The following is a 24,374-nucleotide window of genomic DNA, read 5'->3' on the forward strand; positions in this document are numbered from 1 at the left end:
TGCATAATTTTAGGTTAAAATTTTGAAGGAACACAGTAACTATCAAAGATACCCTGGTTTTGGAATAGTCATTTTTCAAAGTCACTATTTTTTAAAGCTCTTTTGAATTTATTTCAGAGGCAGTATTTGTAGATTCTGCTCGGTTTGTTCTAGAGGTCGTATCGAGGTGCTCCGATTTGGATGAAACTTTCAGCGTTTGTTTGTCTATGCATGAGATGAACCCATGTCAAATATGAGTCCTCTACGACAAAGGGAAGCGGGGTAAAACGAGCATTGAAGTTTGAGGTCCAAAACACATGAAAAATCTTAAAATTGCTCGCATTTCCGCAAAACTTCACCTTAAATGCATCTCTTAGATGTATTCGAAAGGTCTTTCGAAGCCCTTCAAAATGTGCTATAGACATCCAGGATTGGTTTGACTTTTTCTCATAGCTTTTGCAAATTACTGTTAAAAATGGATTTTTTTAAAACCTTAATATCTTTTTGCAACAGCCTCCAACACCCATACTCCCATAGGTCAAAAGATAGGTAATTTAATGCACTATGAGCCTACGGTATTAACTTTTTGGCCAATCGCAGTTTTTCTCATAGTTTTTCGATTTTTCTAGAACAAACATTTTACAATGTTAGTTTTTGCCCTGTAGGCTTCCATAGCGGCACTTTTTGGTCTCAATTTTGTCATATTCGGAATCCTTGGACAATTTCATGTAAGTTAGAAGTATTGGAGTTGTTATTTTGATTTAAAAAATAATCAAATAAAACATTCTTGAAAAAAGAAATAGATCTTATTTACCCTATGATCAATACGTCAAATGCTGTATCAAGTAGGCGAAAACTTGTTTTACCCCTAATCCGACAAAATTCTAAATAATATTTAAATTAATTCGAAATGGCATTTTTTCCAATCAAATTCAAAATACCAACACCTCAATCTAATGTAAAATTTTCTGAGGATTCCGAATATGACAAAATTGAGACCAAAAAGTGCCGCTATGGAAGCCTACAGGGCAAAAGCTAACGTTGTAAAATGTTTGTTCTAGAAAAATCGTAAAACTATGAGAAAAACTGCAATTGGCCAAAAAGTTAATACCGTACACGGAGAAAAAACCGTTCCGAAATACGTGAACAACGTACCACGAATTTGGGAACAACGCGATTTCTACGGTACGAAAACGTACCATGAACACTTTCCATGAACTAAATGCAAATCGTGCACACTTGTTCACGCAGCCAAGCTTTTAAAATCGATAAAGCTTTCAGCTTTTAAGCTTCCAGCTTTATGTAATGGTAACAGCGCCATCTGAATATCGATCACGACTGTAACTCGAAGCTTTTGACCCGCCATCTGGCGGTGGGTAATGTAAGCATAAAGCTTTCTGATTGCCATGAAACGAATTAGTTTTCAAGGATTTTTTTTTGCTGAAGAAAACAAGAAAAAAATATTCAACTTTATTCACAATATTACTGATAATAACATGTCACAATTCGTAAATATTACACTTGAAATTTTAGTTGTTTGCCAGATTCCTCCGTCCACTCGGGTAAAATCTCCCGGCAGTGAGTGGCCACTACCAGATCCATGAGCCGGAACTCGAAACTTAGGCAGTTTGCACACACTTTCAACCAGAAATATCCACCGAAACTTTCCAGCTGCTTTGCTGTTTGTCCACCTTGGTCTCACGATTCCGTTGATTATCGACCGGTTCCTCAACCGGGCGGCCGTGTAAGTACATAATCTGGAACAACGGAAGTTCATGATTCTTCTGCCGGGTACTTTCACGACTCGATGACTGAGAGTGGTTCCTTCCTGTAGGAAATATTCATTGGTCAGTCATAGAAATGCTCAAATGACAATTTAACTTACCAAAATTCGGTGAATCTTGAATATTCCGGATCCAACAATGGCCAAAATTTAAAAACGGTCCCCTTCAGCAGAAAATTTGAGGAAATTTACACGTCTGAACTTGTTTTGTTGATTGGTGACGTCTACTGCGTCGTCAGAGCTTTTAATGGGAACGCGCAAAGATAACGCGACGCAGAAATGGAGAACCATTCAGATATTACGTGACGATTTGATTTTGCTTAACAATTAGATTTTTTTTTTGCAAAAACTGTCGAATGTAAATAAAGGTTAAGTATTAGTTGAATAATAGCATTATTTTTAGACCAAATTTTAATTCAATAGGGTCCTAAAACTCATGTAAATTTTTATGTGCAACGGTAGGAAAACGCTCAAATTATATCTGATCACTTGTTTAATGCACTTAATATCGCACTTTATTAATTGAAAAAATGAATTCGGCCCAAAAGTTACGCTTGAATGGGGTCCTTTTTTTATTTTAATGCAAACAAATATATTGACATGACAACATTTTTCGATCAATTGGCTATGGTTCCCTTGAAACAAGCTGTCAAATAGGATATTTTCTTTTAAGAAGGGTCGCGAAGTTATTTTTTTTTTTATTAAATAAAAATCCATATTAAATCCTTTGCGGTCTCATAAAAATAAGTTTTATCGTTGTGAACAATAAATAATATCACAAATTTTAGTTTAATTTTAAGACCCAATAGGGAACTTAAGCACAATGTAAATATGTGTGTACAACGGTTAAAAACACGTTTAAAACCCATTTCTGATAACTTTTCTTTATTTTAATGCAAAAAAAATAAATTCTCAAGACAACATTTTTTCGATGGATCAACTATTGGTACGTTTGTTTGAAGATCCGGTGCGGCACTGAGTGCCGCTCTCGTCGGTGCCCATTTTGGTTCAAACGAACGTCAGTGTGCGTAGAACTCGCATGAAACTGAAAAATATCGAGTGTGGCACTAGAGTTTCAGTTCCAAGATGGCGGCAGAACTCGTGCCGAACTAGCGCGAGTTTCTTCAAAAACGCTTTGACAGCTCAAACGAACGTACATTAGACAGCTCGTTCCACGGGGATGATAGTTGATCCATCGTGAAATGTTGTCTTGTTATTTTTGCATTAAAATGAAAAAATATCGCGGCCCTTCTTGACAGAAAGCATTATACCTGACAGCTCGTTCCAAGGGGACCATAGTTGATCCATGGTGAAATGTTGTCTTGTTATTTTTGCAATAAAATGAAAAAAAGATTAGACATAAGGGAGCGTTCTTTTATTACGTAACGCAGTAGGGGAGGGGGTTGGAGGCCGTGTTACGCTCCATACAAAATTTTTAAAATTTGTATGGAAATTTTGTTACGAGGGGGAGGGGTCTAAAAGTACGATTTTTCGCGTTACGTAATAAAAGAACGCTCCCATTAATCTTTAATCGTGTTTTTTACCGTTGTAGATAAAAATTTACATGTGGCTTTAGGACCCTATTAACAAAACACCATTTGTTCGATGGATTAACTATGGTCCACTTGGAACGAGCTGTCAAGTAAGAAAATTTCTGTTTAGAAAGGCCGAGAAATAAATTTCTCAAAATTGTTCTGAAAATCTATTTTAAACAATTTGTGGTCGTAAAAACGGTCTTTATACTCAGAAAAATAAGCTTTATTGCTGAATCTGGTCAATTTTTATTTACAACGATAAAAAAAAACTCGATCTAAATCCATTTTTGATCACTTTTTTCATTTTAACGGTGCACATCAACCAAAGCTTTTGCACCCAGATTTTTGTCACAGATATTTTAGTATCTTCAAAACTACGGGAACTTTCGATTTATTTTTGTATTCATCCCCTAAGCTTAACGATTTACAACAAAAGTTGTAAATTTTTACAATCAAATTATTTTAAGATTGGGTCCGTAAGTTCAACAATTTTAGAATAAGAAGACAACAACTTCCTTGGTTGCTGTGCACCCTTAATGCAAAAACGACAAGACAACATTTTACGATGGATCAACTATGGTCCCCTTGGAATGAGCTGTCAAGAAAAGCCGCGAAGTTAATTCTTGAAGAAATAATATAAAATCCATTTTAAAAACAAGCGTAATCGTTCTTCTTGATTTCTAGTGCAATACGTTTGGTAAAGTTCTTTGTCACATTGGTCATGTGTAACATAATTACCTACATATTTTTTTTAAATTCTGTTGATTAACTTTTCCCATTTATCTTCAATCTACTATACTGTAAAAAAATACCATCACCGTATTATAATAAGAAAGTATGGGCTTCGCCAATAAGTGAATTGATCATTAGAAACCAGTTTGAACATGTCAAACCTCGTATCGCTCCACACTTAAATAAAAGACTGCGTTGCACTAGTGTGAGTGCATGAAATGTTAGAAAGCTTCCTAGCCCAATCTAAGTTCACAGGTAGGTGGCGTAGTAATTCAAACACAAACTTTTTGTCAGAAAGCTTTTTCTGACATAACATTCAGTACGCGATTTCATGGACTATAGCGTACGATATCGTGTTATTTTCTTCATGATATCATGAAAAGTTCACGATTTCATGAACAGCGCAAGTACGCGTTGACATGCACATTTGTTCATGAAATCCAGAACGGTTTTTTCTCCGTGTAGGCTTATAGTCCATGAAATTCCCTAACTTTTGACCTATGGGAGTATGGGTGTTGGAGGCTGTTGCAAAAAGATATTAAGGTTTTAAAAAAATCAATTTTTAACAGTAATTTGCAAAAGCTATGAGAAAAAGTCAAACCAATCCTGGATGTCTATAGCACATTTTGAAGGAATTCGAAAGACCTTTCGAATGCATCTAAGAGAGTTGGAATTGATGAAGTTTTACGGACATGCGAGCAATTTTAAGATTTTTCGTGTGTTTTGGACTTCAAACTTCAATGCTCGTTTTACCCCGCTTCCCTTTGTCGTAGAGGACTCATATTTGACATGAGTTCATCTCATGCATAGACAAACAAACGCTGAAAGTTTCATCCAAATCGGAGCACCTCGATACGACCTGTTTCACATCGGTGAAAAACTCGCTCTTAATTTCAGAGGACGTACATGGAAATTGCGTGATTCAGCCGAGTACACTCTTTAAACATATAAATAGTGAGAAAATTCTAAAATTTGAAAAATAAATTAAAATTATAGCAATTATATCACCCCGATTTAAGGTGTTTAAAAAAATAGACTTATTCAAAGATATTATTTAAGGATCCACTACACGCAAACATTTTTGCATCGACTTTTTTACTGAAATTGTCATAATTCTGAATAGAAAACAGTTAGAGTCTTACTTTTTGTATTAAGTCCTGTAGAAAAGTTATGCAAAGTTAACAAGACCTAAACTGATCTGATCGTTTCAATAGTTTCTTCAAAAAGCAAAAAAAAAACTTGTTGAAAATCTTGTTAACTTTGCATAACATTTCTACAAGACCTGATGCAAAAAGTGGGACTCTAACTATTTTCTTTTCAGAGTTATGACAATTTCCGTAAAAAAGTCGAAGCAAAAAAATGTTCGCGTGTAGTGGATCCTTAAGGATCAACACTTGAAGAGAAATTGTAAACATTGAGGTAATCGATATATCTAATAAATTCAATGATTATTTCAAAATTAGTTGCAACTTATGTTCGATATTTTTTGATTGTTTCAAACGTTTTCAGCAGGACACTTTGATTTATTTTTATTCACAAACAAAATGAGCATGTTGCGTTTCAAGAAGTAGATTGATATACTGCCCATGTTCGCATAAATGTCCCATATGTAAAAACAGCAAGCTGAGAAAAACGCATTTCTGATTTCTTGAAAAAAGTACTGGATGTTATAGGCTCTTTTGAAAGAGCACACGATTTTGAACCAAACTGCATCAATAACTCAAAAACGATGAAAATGCATATGTTACTGCCCCTGAGCAGTATAATAGTTGATAATTTATTAGTAGAGTTAAAATGCCAATTTTACAAATGTTTTTTAAATATTTTTTTTTCGATAATACCGATAGTGAACCTTTATTTTCCTATAAAAAAAGGATCTACTTAAAATCTTAGCAATTCTATGGTAATATATTGACATTTAGTTGAATTAAAAGTTTGCAAAATTAAGTTTAGATAAGTTTTCTATAGAATTTCCAGAGTTATATAAACTTTTATACTAAGTAGTTGGTAAACTTTATATTGAATCTAAATTATTTTATATCGGTCAAAGATGCCAATTTGGAGTTGGGGGCTGGATTTATGGTGATTTGTCAACAAATAACTCTATGTTAATTTTCGAAAGGTGTACAAACTTTTTAGCACCTTTTTTAAATTTTGTAATAGTATTTGTTATAGAACTTTTTATTGAAATCATCTTTTCATGAGCTTTTTGTAGCAAAATGTTCGGCATGAGTTTCTGAATAAAACGTAGTACTAGGTTTTTGTTAATTAAATAATGGCATCAGTAGTGCGGTGCCTGTGTGGACGCTCAGTCCTGTTTTTTCGTGCTATTTTCCGTCTCTTTTGTGTCGCTGTTCGAGTGCATGGGGTGATTGGTCATTATAATTAAATAATGGCATCAGTAGTGCGGTGCCTGTGTGGACGCGCAGTCCTGTTTTTTTGTGTTATTTTCCGTCTCTTTTATGTCGCTTTTCGAGTGCATGGGGTGATTGGTCATTATAATTAAATAATGGCATCAGTAGTGCGGTGCCTGTGTGGACGCTCAGTCCTGTTTTTTCGTGTTATTTTCCGTCTCTTTTGTGCCGCTGTTCGAGTGCATGGGGTGATTGGTCATTATAATTAAATAATGGCATCAGTAGTGCGGTGCCTGTGTGGACGCTCAGTCCTGATATTCGTGTTATTTTCCGTCTCTTTTGTGCCGCTGTTCGAGTGCATGGGGTGATTGGTCATTATAATTAAATAATGGCATCAGTAGTGCGGTGCCTGTGTGGACGCTCAGTCCTGTTTTTTCGTGTTATTTTCCGTCTCTTTTGTGCCGCTGTTCGAGTGCATGGGGTGATTGGTCATTATAATTAAATAATGGCATCAGTAGTGCGGTGCCTGTGTGGACGCTCAGTCCTGTTTTTTCGTGTTATTTTCCGTCTCTTTTGTGCCGCTGTTCGAGTGCATGGGGTGATTGGTCATTATAATTAAATAATGGCATCAGTAGTGCGGTGCCTGTGTGGACGCTCAGTCCTGTTTTTTCGTGTTATTTTCCGTCTCTTTTGTGCCGCTGTTCGAGTGCATGGGGTGATTGGTCATTATAATTAAATAATGGCATCAGTAGTGCGGTGCCTGTGTGGACGCTCAGTCCTGTTTTTCGTGTTATTTTCCGTCTCTTTTGTGCCGCTGTTCGAGTGCATGGGGTGATTGGTCATTATAATTAAATAATGGCATCAGTAGTGCGGTGCCTGTGTGGACGCTCAGTCCTGTTTTTTCGTGTTATTTTCCGTCTCTTTTGTGTCGCTGTTCGAGTGCATGGGGTGATTGGTCATTATAATTAAATAATGGCATCAGTAGTGCGGTGCCTGTGTGAACGCTCAGTCCTGTTTTTTCGTGTTATTTTCCGTCTCTTTTGTGCCGCTGTTCGAGTGCATGGGTGATTGGTCATTATAATTAAATAATGGCATCAGTAGTGCGGTGCCTGTGTGGACGCTCAGTCCTGTTTTTCGTGTTATTTTCCGTCTCTTTTGTGCCGCTGTTCGAGTGCATGGGGTGATTGGTCATTATAATTAAATAATGGCATCAGTAGTGCGGTGCCTGTGTGGACGCTCAGTCCTGTTTTTTCGTGTTATTTTCCGTCTCTTTTGTGCCGCTGTTCGAGTGCATGGGGTGATTGGTCATTATAATTAAATAATGGCATCAGTAGTGCGGTGCCTGTGTGGACGCTCAGTCCTGTTTTTCGTGTTATTTTCCGTCTCTTTTGTGCCGCTGTTCGAGTGCATGGGGTGATTGGTCATTATAATTAAATAATGGCATCAGTAGTGCGGTGCCTGTGTGGACGCTCAGTCCTGTTTTTTCGTGTTATTTTCCGTCTCTTTTGTGCCGCTGTTCGAGTGCATGGGGTGATTGGTCATTATAATTAAATAATGGCATCAGTAGTGCGGTGCCTGTGTGGACGCTCAGTCCTGTTTTTTCGTGTTATTTTCCGTCTCTTTTGTGCCGCTGTTCGAGTGCATGGGGTGATTGGTCATTATAATTAAATAATGGCATCAGTAGTGCGGTGCCTGTGTGGACGCTCAGTCCTACACGACGTTCTTCCGATCTGTGTTATTTTCCGTCTCTTTTGTGTCGCTGTTCGAGTGCATGGGGTGATTGGTCATTATAATTAAATAATGGCATCAGTAGTGCGGTGCCTGTGTGGACGCTCAGTCCTGTTTTTTCGTGTTATTTTCCGTCTCTTTTGTGCCGCTGTTCGAGTGCATGGGGTGATTGGTCATTATAATTAAATAATGGCATCAGTAGTGCGGTGCCTGTGTGGACGCTCAGTCCTGTTTTTCGTGTTATTTTCCGTCTCTTTTGTGCCGCTGTTCGAGTGCATGGGGTGATTGGTCATTATAATTAAATAATGGCATCAGTAGTGCGGTGCCTGTGTGGACGCTCAGTCCTGTTTTTCGTGTTATTTTCCGTCTCTTTTGTGCCGCTGTTCGAGTGCATGGGGTGATTGGTCATTATAATTAAATAATGGCATCAGTAGTGCGGTGCCTGTGTGGACGCTCAGTCCTGTTTTTCGTGTTATTTTCCGTCTCTTTTGTGCCGCTGTTCGAGTGCATGGGGTGATTGGTCATTATAATTAAATAATGGCATCAGTAGTGCGGTGCCTGTGTGGACGCTCAGTCCTGTTTTTCGTGTTATTTTCCGTCTCTTTTGTGCCGCTGTTCGAGTGCATGGGGTGATTGGTCATTATAATTAAATAATGGCATCAGTAGTGGTGCCTGTGTGGACGCTCAGTCCTGTTTTTTCGTGTTATTTTCCGTCTCTTTTGTGCCGCTGTTCGAGTGCATGGGGTGATTGGTCATTATAATTAAATAATGGCATCAGTAGTGCGGTGCCTGTGTGGACGCTCAGTCCTGTTTTTTCGTGTTATTTTCCGTCTCTTTTGTGCCGCTGTTCGAGTGCATGGGGTGATTGGTCATTATAATTAAATAATGGCATCAGTAGTGCGGTGCCTGTGTGGACGCTCAGTCCTGTTTTTTCGTGCTATTTTCCGTCTCTTTTGTGTCGCTGTTCGAGTGCATGGGGTGATTGGTCATTATAATTAAATAATGGCATCAGTAGTGCGGTGCCTGTGTGGACGCGCAGTCCTGTTTTTTTGTGTTATTTTCCGTCTCTTTTATGTCGCTTTTCGAGTGCATGGGGTGATTGGTCATTATAATTAAATAATGGCATCAGTAGTGCGGTGCCTGTGTGGACGCTCAGTCCTGTTTTTTCGTGTTATTTTCCGTCTCTTTTGTGCCGCTGTTCGAGTGCATGGGGTGATTGGTCATTATAATTAAATAATGGCATCAGTAGTGCGGTGCCTGTGTGGACGCTCAGTCCTGTTTTTCGTGTTATTTTCCGTCTCTTTTGTGCCGCTGTTCGAGTGCATGGGGTGATTGGTCATTATAATTAAATAATGGCATCAGTAGTGCGGTGCCTGTGTGGACGCTCAGTCCTGTTTTTCGTGTTATTTTCCGTCTCTTTTGTGTCGCTGTTCGAGTGCATGGGGTGATTGGTCATTATAATTAAATAATGGCATCAGTAGTGCGGTGCCTGTGTGGACGCTCAGTCCTGTTTTTTCGTGTTATTTTCCGTCTCTTTTGTGCCGCTGTTCGAGTGCATGGGGTGATTGGTCATTATAATTAAATAATGGCATCAGTAGTGCGGTGCCTGTGTGGACGCTCAGTCCTGTTTTTTCGTGTTATTTTCCGTCTCTTTTGTGCCGCTGTTCGAGTGCATGGGGTGATTGGTCATTATAATTAAATAATGGCATCAGTAGTGCGGTGCCTGTGTGGACGCTCAGTCCTGTTTTTCGTGTTATTTTCCGTCTCTTTTGTGTCGCTGTTCGAGTGCATGGGGTGATTGGTCATTATAATTAAATAATGGCATCAGTAGTGCGGTGCCTGTGTGGACGCTCAGTCCTGTTTTTTCGTGTTATTTTCCGTCTCTTTTGTGTCGCTGTTCGAGTGCATGGGGTGATTGGTCATTATAATTAAATAATGGCATCAGTAGTGCGGTGCCTGTGTGGACGCTCAGTCCTGTTTTTTCGTGTTATTTTCCGTCTCTTTTGTGCCGCTGTTCGAGTGCATGGGTGATTGGTCATTATAATTAAATAATGGCATCAGTAGTGCGGTGCCTGTGTGGACGCTCAGTCCTGTTTTTTCGTGTTATTTTCCGTCTCTTTTGTGCCGCTGTTCGAGTGCATGGGTGATTGGTCATTATAATTAAATAATGGCATCAGTAGTGCGGTGCCTGTGTGGACGCTCAGTCCTGTTTTTCGTGTTATTTTCCGTCTCTTTTGTGTCGCTGTTCGAGTGCATGGGGTGATTGGTCATTATAATTAAATAATGGCATCAGTAGTGCGGTGCCTGTGTGGACGCTCAGTCCTGTTTTTTCGTGTTATTTTCCGTCTCTTTTGTGCCGCTGTTCGAGTGCATGGGGTGATTGGTCATTATAATTAAATAATGGCATCAGTAGTGCGGTGCCTGTGTGGACGCTCAGTCCTGTTTTTCGTGTTATTTTCCGTCTCTTTTGTGCCGCTGTTCGAGTGCATGGGGTGATTGGTCATTATAATTAAATAATGGCATCAGTAGTGCGGTGCCTGTGTGGACGCTCAGTCCTGTTTTTCGTGTTATTTTCCGTCTCTTTTGTGCCGCTGTTCGAGTGCATGGGGTGATTGGTCATTATAATTAAATAATGGCATCAGTAGTGCGGTGCCTGTGTGGACGCTCAGTCCTGTTTTTCGTGTTATTTTCCGTCTCTTTTGTGCCGCTGTTCGAGTGCATGGGTGATTGGTCATTATAATTAAATAATGGCATCAGTAGTGCGGTGCCTGTGTGGACGCTCAGTCCTGTTTTTTCGTGTTATTTTCCGTCTCTTTTGTGCCGCTGTTCGAGTGCATGGGGTGATTGGTCATTATAATTAAATAATGGCATCAGTAGTGCGGTGCCTGTGTGGACGCTCAGTCCTGTTTTTCGTGTTATTTTCCGTCTCTTTTGTGCCGCTGTTCGAGTGCATGGGGTGATTGGTCATTATAATTAAATAATGGCATCAGTAGTGCGGTGCCTGTGTGGACGCTCAGTCCTGTTTTTCGTGTTATTTTCCGTCTCTTTTGTGTCGCTGTTCGAGTGCATGGGGTGATTGGTCATTATAATTAAATAATGGCATCAGTAGTGCGGTGCCTGTGTGGACGCTCAGTCCTGTTTTTCGTGTTATTTTCCGTCTCTTTTGTGCCGCTGTTCGAGTGCATGGGGTGATTGGTCATTATAATTAAATAATGGCATCAGTAGTGCGGTGCCTGTGTGGACGCTCAGTCCTGTTTTTCGTGTTATTTTCCGTCTCTTTTGTGCCGCTGTTCGAGTGCATGGGGTGATTGGTCATTATAATTAAATAATGGCATCAGTAGTGCGGTGCCTGTGTGGACGCTCAGTCCTGTTTTTCGTGTTATTTTCCGTCTCTTTTGTGCCGCTGTTCGAGTGCATGGGGTGATTGGTCATTATAATTAAATAATGGCATCAGTAGTGCGGTGCCTGTGTGGACGCTCAGTCCTGTTTTTCGTGTTATTTTCCGTCTCTTTTGTGCCGCTGTTCGAGTGCATGGGGTGATTGGTCATTATAATTAAATAATGGCATCAGTAGTGCGGTGCCTGTGTGGACGCTCAGTCCTGTTTTTCGTGCTATTTTCCGTCTCTTTTGTGTCGCTGTTCGAGTGCATGGGGTGATTGGTCATTATAATTAAATAATGGCATCAGTAGTGCGGTGCCTGTGTGGACGCTCAGTCCTGTTTTTTCGTGTTATTTTCCGTCTCTTTTGTGGAGTTCAATTTGTTGGGTGGTGACGCGCGTTTAATTATGTGGCATTGTGTGTGAAAAGAAAAGAATTTTATTTCGTGTTTCATCCTGGTTGGCTTGCCCACAAGCAGAAGAAAATCAGTTCAATTTGTTGTGTGGTGACGCGCGGTCAATTATGTGGCATTGTGTGTGAAAAGAAAAGAATTTTATTTCGTGTTTCATCCAGATTGGCTTGCTCAAGTCCTTCCTATATCATCGTTGATCGGGAGGCACGACGTCGTGTGAATTGTTGCATTAAAATAAGTTTAAGTATTACTGTAAATGACTGTAAAAAAGTGCTTCCTATATCATCAATTTCGTCTGGGTAATCGTGATGAAAAATTACATTTATTCAGTATTTAAATACCTGTGCGCGAGTGTTTTGGTGTGCTAATTAGAAAGACCTTCCCATAGCATCGTTGCTCGGAAGGCTCGCCGACGGGTTTGTTATGAAAGTCCTCCCCATAGCATCGTAGCTCGGGAGGCATCGAAAAGCCAATACCTTATCTTACTAACCCAAAAAAAATAATCATGTGATGCTTGAAGGAGATGCTGTGGATTCAACGGTCTCAAGCGGTATCAACAAGTATATAGCGAAAAACTATGTGCTTGATGAGTCTGCAACTTCAACTATCGGACTAACATTCCTCCCTTTTGTTGAACTGCAGGCTTCTTGGGAGGGCGCCGGTATTGACTAATAAAGTCAGGGTCTTCAGGGGTTAGACAGTGAACGGATGGTTGGCTCCCACTGATCATTTTTGATTCATTGTTTAACTTCAGCTGATCTGTCAATAACGGAGTAGCAGCTCATTGGCAGTCAACCATGCTCATGCTCATGCTCATGCTCATGCTCAAAACGTAGTACTAGGTTTTTGTCAAACTTTGAATTGTTTACATGTTTCATCACAAAATGCGCATTGGGCCCAAGGCTTGTAAATACTTTTTTTAAATACTGAAAAACAAGCAAAAAGAGATAGTGAAGAATTATTAAAATATGTTTTAATTTTTTGACTACACAGCCACAATTGTTTACTATTGTATGAGTTATGAAACTATAGTTTAGTGTATACAAACATTGACAAGAGAGGATTAACAGATTATCATGCTGTGATCTTAGTGAAATAACACAATAAGAGCTTTCCAATCACAATAAAAATGCTTCGAAAACAACATGACATCTGATAATTATCTTTATCCAAAAAATAAATTGATTAAAAAAAATGTCAACGCAGTGCACGCGATTCAATAAATAAATTTAAAAAATTGGTAATTAACCTGAATTATAACAAATATTGAACAATAAATAAGTTCATAAATTATATAAAATATATTGATAAATCCGACTCCAGCTCCGACTGCGGGTCTATCAGAAATTTACGACTCCGGCTCCGACTCCGACTCCAGCTCATAAAATTTAGCCAGCTCCGACTCCGACTCCGACTCCAGCTATTCGAGTTTTGACGACTCCGACTCCGATTTCGACTCCAGGTCCCCAAAAAGACCCGACTCCACCGACTCCGGCTCCGACTCCGACTCCGGCTCCGACTCCGACTCCGACTCCACATCCCTGAGTGTTTTGATGCCTGAAATTTGACGGAGTTGACGGCATGTGCCTGTATACTACGCTATATTCGTTTCAGACCAGCCCAGTGAAAGTCTGATGGAGCCACTTGGTACTTGCTTAGTGCACTAACCGCAGCCAAGGGGGTTGACACTCGATCATTCTGGAAAAATTCCAGGATCATTCCGGAATAATTGGAATGATGAGGATGATTTTTCTATTGCATGAGTATTTTGACATAAGCGTGTAAACGTCAAAACATCGCCAATATAAACAATTTTTTTTTGCGTGGTTGGTTGGTTTTTTTTCCAAAATCATGTCACGGGTTTGCAATTTGAAACCGGTCCCGTCCGAGGTGTTGGCACCCAGCCGTTTCCGTAGCTAATCCTTCTAGAAAAGGAAACCAACTCACTGCAAGGACGGCCCGTCCCGGACGGAAGAAGTTGTGTTTCCTGCCACTGAAACTGGTCGCCTCTCAACGTGCACCAAGCAACCTGGAAGTGAACCTCGCGAAATTTGCCGGTGGAAGTGAACGAGCTGGTCAAGTGTTTCTAAGTTTACTTAAGTGCACCGGGCGTGTCGAAGGCGTTTTCGATCCGGGAGTTAGGGTGGAGAGCGTCGGCAAGTTGGTCACGATTCGAGGAATTGTTAACCGTTGCACCGAGATGTAGCCCATGATGACGGTGGCCAAGTGTGACAGTTACGACCTTTGGAACCTACGTCGCACCAACGAGCAGAACATCCAACTGCATACTCGCTCTGCTTTCCCGTTTCGACCATCTCTGGCCAATTCAAGACAAACCGGACCGTGACAACTTGGTGACAGAGGTCTTCGTCTGGCCAAACACACCATGACATCACGGAAAGCAGACTCTATCGCTCATCAAAACTCTAGACATGTCGCTGATCCGCCGGTACATCACAATGTGCAAACGCAAATTGCCGGTCATCTCGCCGGAACTGTCCGAGTGCATCGTCAACGCGTACGTCAAACTGCCCCCCGAGGCACGCCGCAACCACGACTTGACCCGAAACTTGCTGGGAATTTTGCGCCTCTTGATCACCCTTTCCCTACCCCGTCTGGCCGACGAGGTATACAAAGATGACGTGCAGAAGGCCCTACGTCTACTGGAAATGTCTAAGGACTCGCTGAACCAAACCTATCAATTTTTTTTATTTTCAGAGCGCTAGTGCGTGAGTTGGCCGGGGCGAACAAGACGGCCAAGATCTTGGACGCGATGGAGCGCTGCCCGATCATTGTCTTATTTGTCTTCTACCTTTTTCATCCAGGTGGTTCGTATGTTTGCTCTTAATACAATGTTGTAAGAGAATAAATTGAGTTTTATAAGGAATAAATCTGGAGTTTTTTTTGAAAAGGTCCAATAAACCAAATTTCCAGTTTTTGCTTTTTGGGTGTTTTTAGAACCGCCTTGAGTCAGGGGTATTGAAAAACACCCAAAAAGCAAAAACTGAAAATTTGGTTTATTGGTCCTTTTCAAAAAAAAAAAACTCCAGAAATGTATACTTTGAATAAACTTTATTTTATTTTTAAATCCTCTAACATCCAAAGCTGTTTGCCAAGCTTAAACATTCCGATCAAAGTCATCCTCACCGTTTTCATCCAGACCTCCCCACCAGAACCAGCGAACCCATCTCTCTGGTCACCGATCCGATGTCCCGAAACACGACTACGTGTCGAAGAAGATCTTCGTCGGACCGGTTCACCACAAGACGACGCAGGACTAGGGGTCGGACAGATCGGTCAATACATTATTAACGCATTAAAATAATTGGTCAGTATATCGACATTTCGTCAATATATTTACGAAATCCCACCATGCCTTTAAAAACCTTGTTGAGTTGAAATGTCAGTTGAAATCAAATCAAAACAAAACAAATTTCACCGGTTACGACGTCGTTCCAGAAAACCGAACAATACCCGTGGAATCGGTGGCCAGGGAAGGTGGTGACGATGCAGAGAAAGTCAAGTCAAGGTGTGTTTCCTCTTCCTCCGCTGCAAGAGTGCAGTTTGGAAAATGAGATGGTTCTTGGACGTGTGGTATCTGATCGGTTGCAGATCGAACCACCATTAGATCGCGATCCTGCAGCCATTAGACATTTGCAAGAGTTCTCGTTCCGAGTCTAGATCTGCAACGTCCACCGACTCCGGCCTAGATGTGTCCTCTTGCGAGTGTGTTTTGACAAACACGAAAAACAGTCCGTATTTAAGGAGACAGATTTTCTAAAGAGAAACCATATTTGAAGACACGCAATAAAGTTGTTTTGTTTACGTTTCTTCCCCGGCAAATAGTTCTATCAGAATCGACGGCTCAGATTCCAAATGGCCAGATCATCTTGGTGTTGAAAATGCACCCTACTGGCGAGATCGAGTTCAACAAAATGGTATTCGAAAGCTTGATTAAGTTTATCTACAATGCTTCAATTGACTTTACCCCGCAGATAGCATCCTCCTGCTTGCCGACTTAATCGAGACCCGAAGCAAAATACGAGCAGAGAAGAGAACCTCCCAAACTCCGTCAACTTCCTCACAGCTAGCGAAACGACCAAGAATCGCTTCCCCAGAGATAGTCTCGAGCCAGCGACCTTGGACAAGTAGCAAATACTTTGACGATAAGTACACCGATTGGCGCTGTTCGACGACGACGACGACAGTCTGGAAACGTTCGAAATCCGCTTCAAATCCCCCCGCCATGGAAAGTGACGACCTCCCCCCAAATTGGTTCCAAATCGAGGAACATAGTGTGGTGAACCAGATCAACCAACTGCCGGACACCGTCACACCGTTTGAAACATCGACAACGACGGTCGGATGGCCTTTTCCGACCACTACGTAATGTGATTTGATCCAGAGCGGTTACAGCCCCAGTACCAAACGCAATCCCAATGTAGCGGTCGGATGATTCCGGGAACCAACAGCAAGATTTACTTTGATCCGGCACTGTGCTCCCAACTCGAGCACTTCAAGCGCGAAGGTGGAGGTGCTAAATCCATGTCATCTCAGTTGCTGAACTTTTTCAACCAGACCTACAAACGGTTCACGGGAATCAAGCCGACGAAGATCTCAAACTCTTTGTGTTAAATCTTTTCATAACTCTTCAATTTGCCATTGTTTGTAAATATACTACTGTTTCCGCTTTTTATTCATATACCACCGAAAAAAGGGAGAGGAGGGGTACGTTTCGTCCTGTAGCATGCCTTAGACACCTTGGCAAGAACGCTAACAATGCCATAATCTCGCCATAGCCATAACCTCGTAAGCCGTAGGCACGCCGGAAGTCGTCATGGATGAACTTCCCTGGTTGACTTGGGAAAGATGAGCTTCCAAAGATTGTGAGCAATCTTTATGTGTATGTAGTGCTGTGCGACCGGCGTGCTGAAGACGGTTCCACGGAATCCACAGCAAAAGTCCAGGGATGCTGGAAAAACTTTGACACCTTATGCTTCAAGGGCAGATGGAGGCCAATACAACCAATTCTGAAAGAAGTTGTTGGCTTCGTTGTTGAGCTTCCGTGCCGTTAACGTCTTAGGGCACCACACAACTCAAATAGCATGATTGTGGAGTGTGGACCGTTCTGGATACTTTTACCAAATCCTCGTCCACTTCATTTGATTCTGTTTTTTTCTCGTTGGGCGGCTCAGGCAGAAGGGTCATACGAAGGTTTCGTAGATTCCGGATATCCGTGTCCCAGTGTCTGTGTTAAACTCCGTTTTGCGCAAACTTTTTTGAAAATGAAATGCACGACTCAGACAAGTACATGTTATTGTTTATAAGATGTCAAATTGGACCGAGATTAATAATACTGGGTGGAAACGCTAGCTCAACTATTCGTTGATCTATTGACGAAAATATCAAAACCGCCGTCAATAGATTGACGAATAATAAAACCATCGACTCTGTCCAACCCCTAGACGCAGAACGTTGTTTTTCACATCAGTGCATTATTACAATTCTCAATACTTTTTGGGTCCAGGCCAGCAAGCCTGGAAATGCTGGGAGACGTTTCCAAATGTGCCAAGTCTGATACCATCGAGGATGTACATCCACATAACTCCAGAGCTTCTTTGTGCATCTTCGTCGAAAGTTGACCCGTGTAGGTGGGCACAGGTTCCCAGTTCTTGAGGTCAGCTCACGCTCGAGTTTATCCAGCTTGTGTTTCTGCGAACATTCCGTCGCGTGCTCGTCCCAGCTTCGGATCGTAGAACACTTGGCATTGCCGGTCGCCGTCCGGCAGTTAACAATTTTTGTTCTGCACTTCGAAGTTTTGATCAGCGCATTGAACTGAGCCTTGCCGCCTTCCTCGGGTCGTCCACTGGCTCAGATATTCCAGCCGGTCATTGCCCGTGTTTCCCGATAGCCAATCCTCCGTTCGGTGCTTCGTTGGTTCGATGTAGAGGTCGGTCGGCTTATACGACATGTACCGATTCCAGATTTCCGGGTTGGCCACGTCGTGGGGAGGGGGGTTACGACTGGGCGGTTTTTGGACTCTTCCTGGTTATCTGGGCGGCCTGCTGCATGGTGGGTTCTCCGTCAGAAGAGCCATCTTGTTGGCGAGGCCTGATCCTCCAGCGGTTAATGCAAAGACCCGGATTGTATAAAGATTGTTGTTCCTTCGACAGAGGAGGTGACTTCGGACGTGCCGGAGATGTTTTGTTCATGTCCTGAAAGAGAAATCTTTGTTAAAACCATCCAACTTGTTAAAAAAGGAAAAAAAAACTGCAAAGACCTTCGTCGCAGTCGCGCGCCAGCCGCACGTATGTTCTTGCACATCCGGCCACAACACTGGTGAATTGTACACTTTGACGCCGTACAGTTCTTATTGGCGCCCTAACCCCCCCCCCCCCCCCCCCTGGTGGCGTGGACCTTCTTGTTGGTTAGGCTTCTCCATGGCAGCCTTCTTCGTTCCGGCCGCGCCCTTATTCTTGGCAGCAGCAGCTCCAGTTGCACCGGGGTTGGTTTCATGGCGATGACCGCAGACTTCTTGGTCTTGGCGTCGGCATCAGCAGCCTTTTCCGCTGTTCCCTTATTGAAGCAGAACCCTTCTTGGTTAGTTCGGTCTTGGGGCAGCGGCCAGATTCTTCTTGCCTTCCTCAGCAGCCTTCATGCCTTCTTTACCATGCTGTACAAAATCTCCAGGTAGTCGTAGTCGAGGAAGAAATATCCAGCGCATCCTAGATCCGCTAGCAGCCGAGCAGCACCGATGCGGTTGTCCATCTCCCCCGTCCGGTTATTGTGGGCCTCCATGCTCAGCAGCACCACTGGGTGCGTGATTCTGACAGCTTCCGGTTCCAGGTTATCTACCTCGGTCAGTTGTAGTAGATTTCGGCGGGATTTTGCCTTGAACTTTTGCGGACAATTAATTTATTCAGCGACATACGATTTGATTTAAGTAGCATGTTTACTTTTTTTTCGCAGTTTGACAGAAGATCAGCGCTAACACGCAAAAATTAAATTAGCAATAATTTTGGAAAAAAAGAATCATTCCACCATTATTCTGGAATAATTCTGGAATGAACGGAATGATTCGAATAAAAATATTCGATGTGTCAACCCCCTTGACCGCAGCACAGATGTCAGGCCGAGAGGGAATTGCAAGGTACTGCAGGCATCCTAGAAGCTCTTTGAAGGGATGAGTGGTTGATTCATCATCCGTTGTCTCTCGCCATTGAACGTTCGGATTCAGGGGTGTACCAATGGGGTTGCATTCGGACATTCCAAACCTTTTTAATATCTTTTCGGTATAACCTACACGCAAACATATTCCGGTGAACATCGGATGCGCATTCGGCTTTGACCATCCGATGTTCATACCTGTGAACATCGAACGTTCAAATTTCGTAAAAATTACCAACACAATTAAAACTTATTTCAATGTATGTGTGAACCTCCCTATCGAGCTGCTCTCTTCTTCTTTAACTTTGTTTCAATAGCGGGGTTCCTTCCTTCATCGCGTTTGACAGTTGGATTTTGCTTTTGCTTGCGCAACGTTTTGTTTTGCCCGGAATAAATCCGTCATTTTCCGGATCTTTCATTAAAATTAACGCCAAGCAGTGTGGCTTCTTCAGCCTCAGCCGGACAGGCTGGCCAGCTGAATACGATCGACCCAAACCTGCAGATCTCGCTGGATCAGTTTCAGCTGCAGGTGCGTTACTTTCTTTTCAAAAAAAAAAAAAAGTCGAGGATAATCTCTCACCAATTATTTCTCCCTAACAAGGCCACCACGCACCCGGCGCAGTTGGCCAAGTAACGGCTGCGGGCGGAAGCTAGCAGTAGCAACCCAAGTTTGTGTTCAACGTGGACGCAGCAGCACCAAACGGGAGGTCCGCCGATGTTGATTCCGGTTGACGCGTCCGGAATGCCCACGAAGTAACGCAAGGAGAAGAACCGGCTGGCCGGAGTACGACAGGCGCCTGCAGGTCAACAAAGTGCAGCTGCAGCGGCCGCCGTTCCTGGAGGATACCAGTTTGAGGCTAATCCCGCTCCGGCACCCATTCAATACCCTGGCTGGAAACGTCGTCCAGGAGCGTCAAATTGACGTGGACTCGGAGACCGATTCCAACCACGATACCGCGTTTCCGCAGGCCTGTGCCGGTGGTAACGAAGAACTGGTGGAGTTGCTTATCAGTCGCGGTACCGACATAAAGCGAAAATGGAGGCCCAGTCCGAACGCACCAAGGACACTCCACTGTCGCTGGCCTGTTCCGGAGGACGTTATCAAGTGGTGGAGTTGCTGCTGATCATGAACGCCAACCGTGAAAACCGTAACGTACCCGACTACACGCCACTCAGTGTGGCCACCAGCGGAGGTTACGTGAAAAACATCAAGCTTCTGCTGAGTCATGGCGCTGAAATCAACTCTCAAACGGGCAGCAAGCTGGGAATTTCACCTCTCAAGCTCGCGGCGGCCGTTGAGGTCAAGAACAAAAAGGGCAAATCTCCACTTTGGCTCGCTGCCAACGGAGGCCACCTGGCGGTCGTGGAGGTTCTGTGCAACGCAGGAGCCGACATCGATTCCCAAGACAATCGCAAAGTGTCCAGCCTAATGGCAACGTTCCGTAAGGGCCACACCAAGGTCGTCAAGTGGATGGTGAACTACAAACGGAAGAAGCGTAGAAAGGCTGAAAAGCGCGAACAGCAGCGCAAACTAGTCGAAGGCGAAGCCGAAGTAAGTTGAGGAAGAACAACCATTAAATGAAATAATCTCAATCTTTTCCCCCGTTTAGATCCAGTGCGAAAAAAAGTACCAGAACGTGCTTAATCGGCAGCCTGCGCGTATACGCTTTCACCTGAGCAAAGTCCCCGAAGAATCGTTCGACAAACAAGGACCTGCCAACGAAACTCCGGCCATTCGGTCCGCGTGGTTCAAGGTCGTGTTGGCGTTACTTCAGCACACGCCGTTCCTGGTGGCCGGGCGCTCGTGAGCAGTGTGTGGCAATTTTTCCGAAGTTGTGAAAGGTGCTTAAAATCAGAGCGAGAGGGACATGTTCCATACGCTGAGAACATCAACGAAGTTTGAAGGACTCGAGCCGGACGACCTTCCACGTGGAGCTGATCCGGAACGCAACTCGCACAAACGTCAAGTTCAACAGCGGCTCGGCCGAGCGACGCGACGAACCCGACGCCAACTCGCACCCCGCTTCGAAGATCAACTCCACACGCTTATCCACAAAATCGTACGTCGATCGCATCACCTTCACCCGTGACCAGGAACGTGTTACCGTTCTAGCACTTCGCCCTATAAGCCTAAGCAGAACTAGCTTTGCGTTTGATTTGTCCGAAAGTGAATTTAGTCTTTATTTGTTATATTTGTATAAATTGTTAGGTTAGGCATGCGCTTTGTTTCTTGTTAAGATTTGTCATATTATGTTTCTTGTTTTATATAATTATTTAGTAACTCAAATTAGTTAACTAAACCCCACTACCGAGTGACAAAACGGACACTTTAAACTACACAATACACTTTACACAATATGCTGCAAGGGCACAGGCGAAATTGAGGTTCAGTGGATCAAGATCGAGCGAGAGAAGGTCGATAGAACGCTGAGAGGATCGGGGCTGAGTCAAGGTCTAGGTTAAAACGATCTTTCCCAATTGGACCGCGGACGCACACAGAAGCCAACAAAAGTGAGATCGCGAGTTGTCGTTTAAGTACGAGAATTGTGTTCGACTCCGTGTCGATGCAAGTGATATTGTCCAAATAACCGAGTGGGAAAGAGAACGAACCAAACCCCTATTTGTTCAACTATGGAGTCAGGTATGGAGTTGGTTGACCCAAAATCCTTAAACCACGTGCGAACAAGATTACTCCCTCGAGTACCCGGTTATGACTCTCCCCATGCCTTACCTGATCCTCTACAGGACCCGTTGGTTTCACCTTGAAACACCTGCGAAGATACCCGCCCAGCATAAAGTCTATCGAAAAAGGATCAACTGTTCTAAAACCTGGTTTTGAACACACGGAGTGGAGGGGAAAATTTAGTAAATTAGTTAAATTTCCTAAATCACAGCGCAATAGTGAAAGAGTTGCAGCGACCTCAAATTTAAATCATTAAATTTGTCCATTTTTCGAACCTCACCACAGTTCTGACCATGCGCGCTTACGCAAGCATAAATAATTTTACCCGTCGACTCGCGTTGCGCGACAAATAATAAAGCTTATGTACAGGTGTGGATCATGAGTCATCCTCACCTGAAAAGCCCTTTATTAAATTTCGCCAATTGTTAGGCAATTAAAAAAATGGTTAAGCTTTCAATTATGAATGTGCGATGTTATTACACAGGGGAAATTGAGGGTGTGGCTTAACCAAATTCATTAGCATGTTTGTTCAATGGAGAATTCGACCTTCTCATTATTGACCAACAATTTTGAGAATGTTTTAGGAACATAATTTTGATATTCCAATAACATAATTTAAAGTTTCACGACAATGGTTCGAACCCATGACTTCCGATTTTGAGGTGTACTCACTACACCATACACCATACACCATTGTGGGTCTCGTGGCGCAGGGGTAGCGGCTTCGGCTGCCGATCCCGATGATGCTATGAGACGCGGGTTCGATTCCCGCCTTATCCACTGAGCTTCTATCGGATGGTGAAGTAAAACGTCGGTCCCGGTTTCTCCTGTCTCGTCAGAGGCGCTGGAGCAGAAATCCCACGTTAGAGGAAGGCCATGCCCCGGGGGGCGTAGTGCCAATAGTTTCGTTTTTTAGTTTCGTTTTTCACTACACCATACGGAAAGTCATGAAGAATTGCAGAGGTCTGCATAATTTAATTCATGAGGTTCATCGATGCTTCTCATCGAAACGGACCACTTTTAGTAGAACAAAATTTAGTAGAGTTTTCGGGGACTGACTATAAAAACCCCAAAATTCTTGAGGAGGGCAGTTAGTTCCAGAATTAGTTCCAGTCAGTTCCAGCCAGCTCAACTCCAGTCCAGTTCCAGTTCCAGAAGACGCCCCTGACCAGCCAGACCCGCCAGCAGCCACCAGTAGCAGAGGCCCCAGTCCAGCCGGACTTAGCGGTGGAGGCCGCAGTCCGCCGGGACTTAGCCGCTGTGAAGAGTCCGCCGGGACTTAGCCGCTGTGAAGAGTCCGCCGGGACTTAGCCGCCGTGAAGAGTCCACCCGGGACTTTGTAACCAGTTTATCTTGGTCACAATCATCTTTACACTTTACCATTACACAACTTGAGTAGAAATGAAAAAAAATGTAAATAAAGTTAGTCAAAATTGTCAGTAAATGTCTGTGTATTTATTGAACGTGTTTCTCCGTGTTTACATGTTCGAAACTTTGTTGAATAAATACTCAATAGCTGAATGGTTGGTGTCTTTTGGTGTTATTTATTTATTTATTCCTATTAGTTTATCTTTTCACTTATTTATTGCTTGCAATTACAAAAATACCTACATTTATTATTCAATTAAATTCGATACCCAACCCTATCATCTGAGTCGACATTCATTTAAACCAAGACACCAACCCAAACATTGTGATCGCTGTGATGTTCGAGCTTCTACTGTTGTCATCGGTCATCGCCAGTCTGTCATCGCCAGCTGTCAGTGTCATCAAGGGGAACCGGACGTTTAGCCCGAACACGCGGGATTGGCGTTCGGCAAAAAGCTATAAAAGCCTTGAACGCCCTCATCTCGCTCTCTAGTCGCAAGACCAAAACCATACCCGTCCGGAGAGTGAAGACCAGGTAGCCACCCGATTCATCCATCAACACATGAACGGGTGAAGTTCCGCGGATTTTTAAAAAAATCTAAAAACGTTTAAAACTTACGAGCTAGTACAGTTAAAAAACAGTGAAACGCCATACGAATTAAAATTTAGCTTACGAACTAATAGTACGGGTCATTGTGAAGTGCACCACGAACGGTTAAGGGTGATCTAGTGCTGAAGACACACCCACGTGAAAAGTCGATCCCTAGCCGAGCTACCTTCCGTGGCCAAAACGTACGACCTGTCCGAGCGAGCGTGGTGAACTTTAGCATGCATGAAGAAAGTGTGGTCAGAGCGGGGCGCAAGATGTACTGCGGTACAAATTGCATGAGTGTGGCGTAAGTAAAATCTGACCTCCCCCCGCTCGTGAACTGGTGTGTCCTCGCTCGGACTTGACCACAGAAGACAGTGCGCGCGCGTGTGAACCACTCTCCGGACATCGGAACGACCGCCATCCGTTACACATATGGCCTGCTACCCCCAAAACTATCGTGTTCGCTCGTCAAGTGTGTGAACCAGTGGCCCTGCAGGGTGAAGCTATCCGTCTCCGGCGGTGCGTCGAACGACACCGTCGCGGCGGCGAAGAACCAGAGACACTGGCGGTGACCCAACCCGGTTCGAGGTAGCAGGAGAGCAGCACCAACAGCAGTAGCAGTTTCAACAGCAGCAGCAACGGCCGCAACGATCCCTTAGCCTT

The 24,374-nt window shown here is 43.1% G+C and overlaps 2 protein-coding genes and 1 pseudogene across 2 annotated transcripts; 2 read left to right on the forward strand and 1 right to left on the reverse strand.

Annotated features, from left to right (window-relative positions):
* Positions 1–1,100: 1,100 nt before the first annotated feature.
* Positions 1,101–14,112, reverse strand: LOC119769714. The gene is made up of 4 exons (XM_038263176.1): positions 13,998–14,112; positions 13,849–13,930; positions 1,865–1,926; positions 1,101–1,807 (listed from the first exon to the last, which is right to left on the reverse strand). The coding sequence occupies exons 1-4, from the start codon at positions 14,110–14,112 to the stop codon at positions 1,620–1,622; spliced, it is 447 nt and encodes a 148-aa protein (XP_038119104.1). The 3' UTR covers positions 1,101–1,619.
* On the forward strand, positions 13,965–14,793 carry LOC6053613 (annotated as a pseudogene).
* Positions 14,794–20,083: 5,290 nt separating this feature from the next.
* Positions 20,084–20,876, forward strand: LOC6053612 (ankyrin repeat domain-containing protein 17). Its single transcript, XM_001869633.2, has 2 exons — positions 20,084–20,620; positions 20,679–20,876. The coding sequence occupies exons 1-2, from the start codon at positions 20,105–20,107 to the stop codon at positions 20,874–20,876; spliced, it is 714 nt and encodes a 237-aa protein (XP_001869668.2). The 5' UTR covers positions 20,084–20,104.
* The last annotated feature ends 3,498 nt before the right edge of the window (positions 20,877–24,374 follow it).

This window comes from Culex quinquefasciatus, chromosome 1, assembly GCF_015732765.1.
Source record: "Culex quinquefasciatus strain JHB chromosome 1, VPISU_Cqui_1.0_pri_paternal, whole genome shotgun sequence".
Taxonomy (NCBI): domain Eukaryota; kingdom Metazoa; phylum Arthropoda; class Insecta; order Diptera; family Culicidae; genus Culex; species Culex quinquefasciatus.

Coding starts and splice junctions, on each gene's coding strand:
- LOC119769714 (XM_038263176.1), bottom strand. CDS start 14,112: ATGGGCTACATCTCGGTGCAACGGTTAACAATTCCTCGAATCGTGACC. Junction 13,931..13,997: donor GACACGCCCGGTGCACTTAA/GTAAACTTAGAA, acceptor GTTCACTTCCAG/GTTGCTTGGTGCACGTTGAG. Junction 1,927..13,848: donor CGGGACGGGCCGTCCTTGCA/GTGAGTTGGTTT, acceptor TTTCTGCTGAAG/GGGACCGTTTTTAAATTTTG.
- LOC6053612 (XM_001869633.2), top strand. CDS start 20,105: ATGGAGGCCCAGTCCGAACGCACCAAGGACACTCCACTGTCGCTGGCC. Junction 20,621..20,678: donor TAGTCGAAGGCGAAGCCGAA/GTAAGTTGAGGA, acceptor TCCCCCGTTTAG/ATCCAGTGCGAAAAAAAGTA.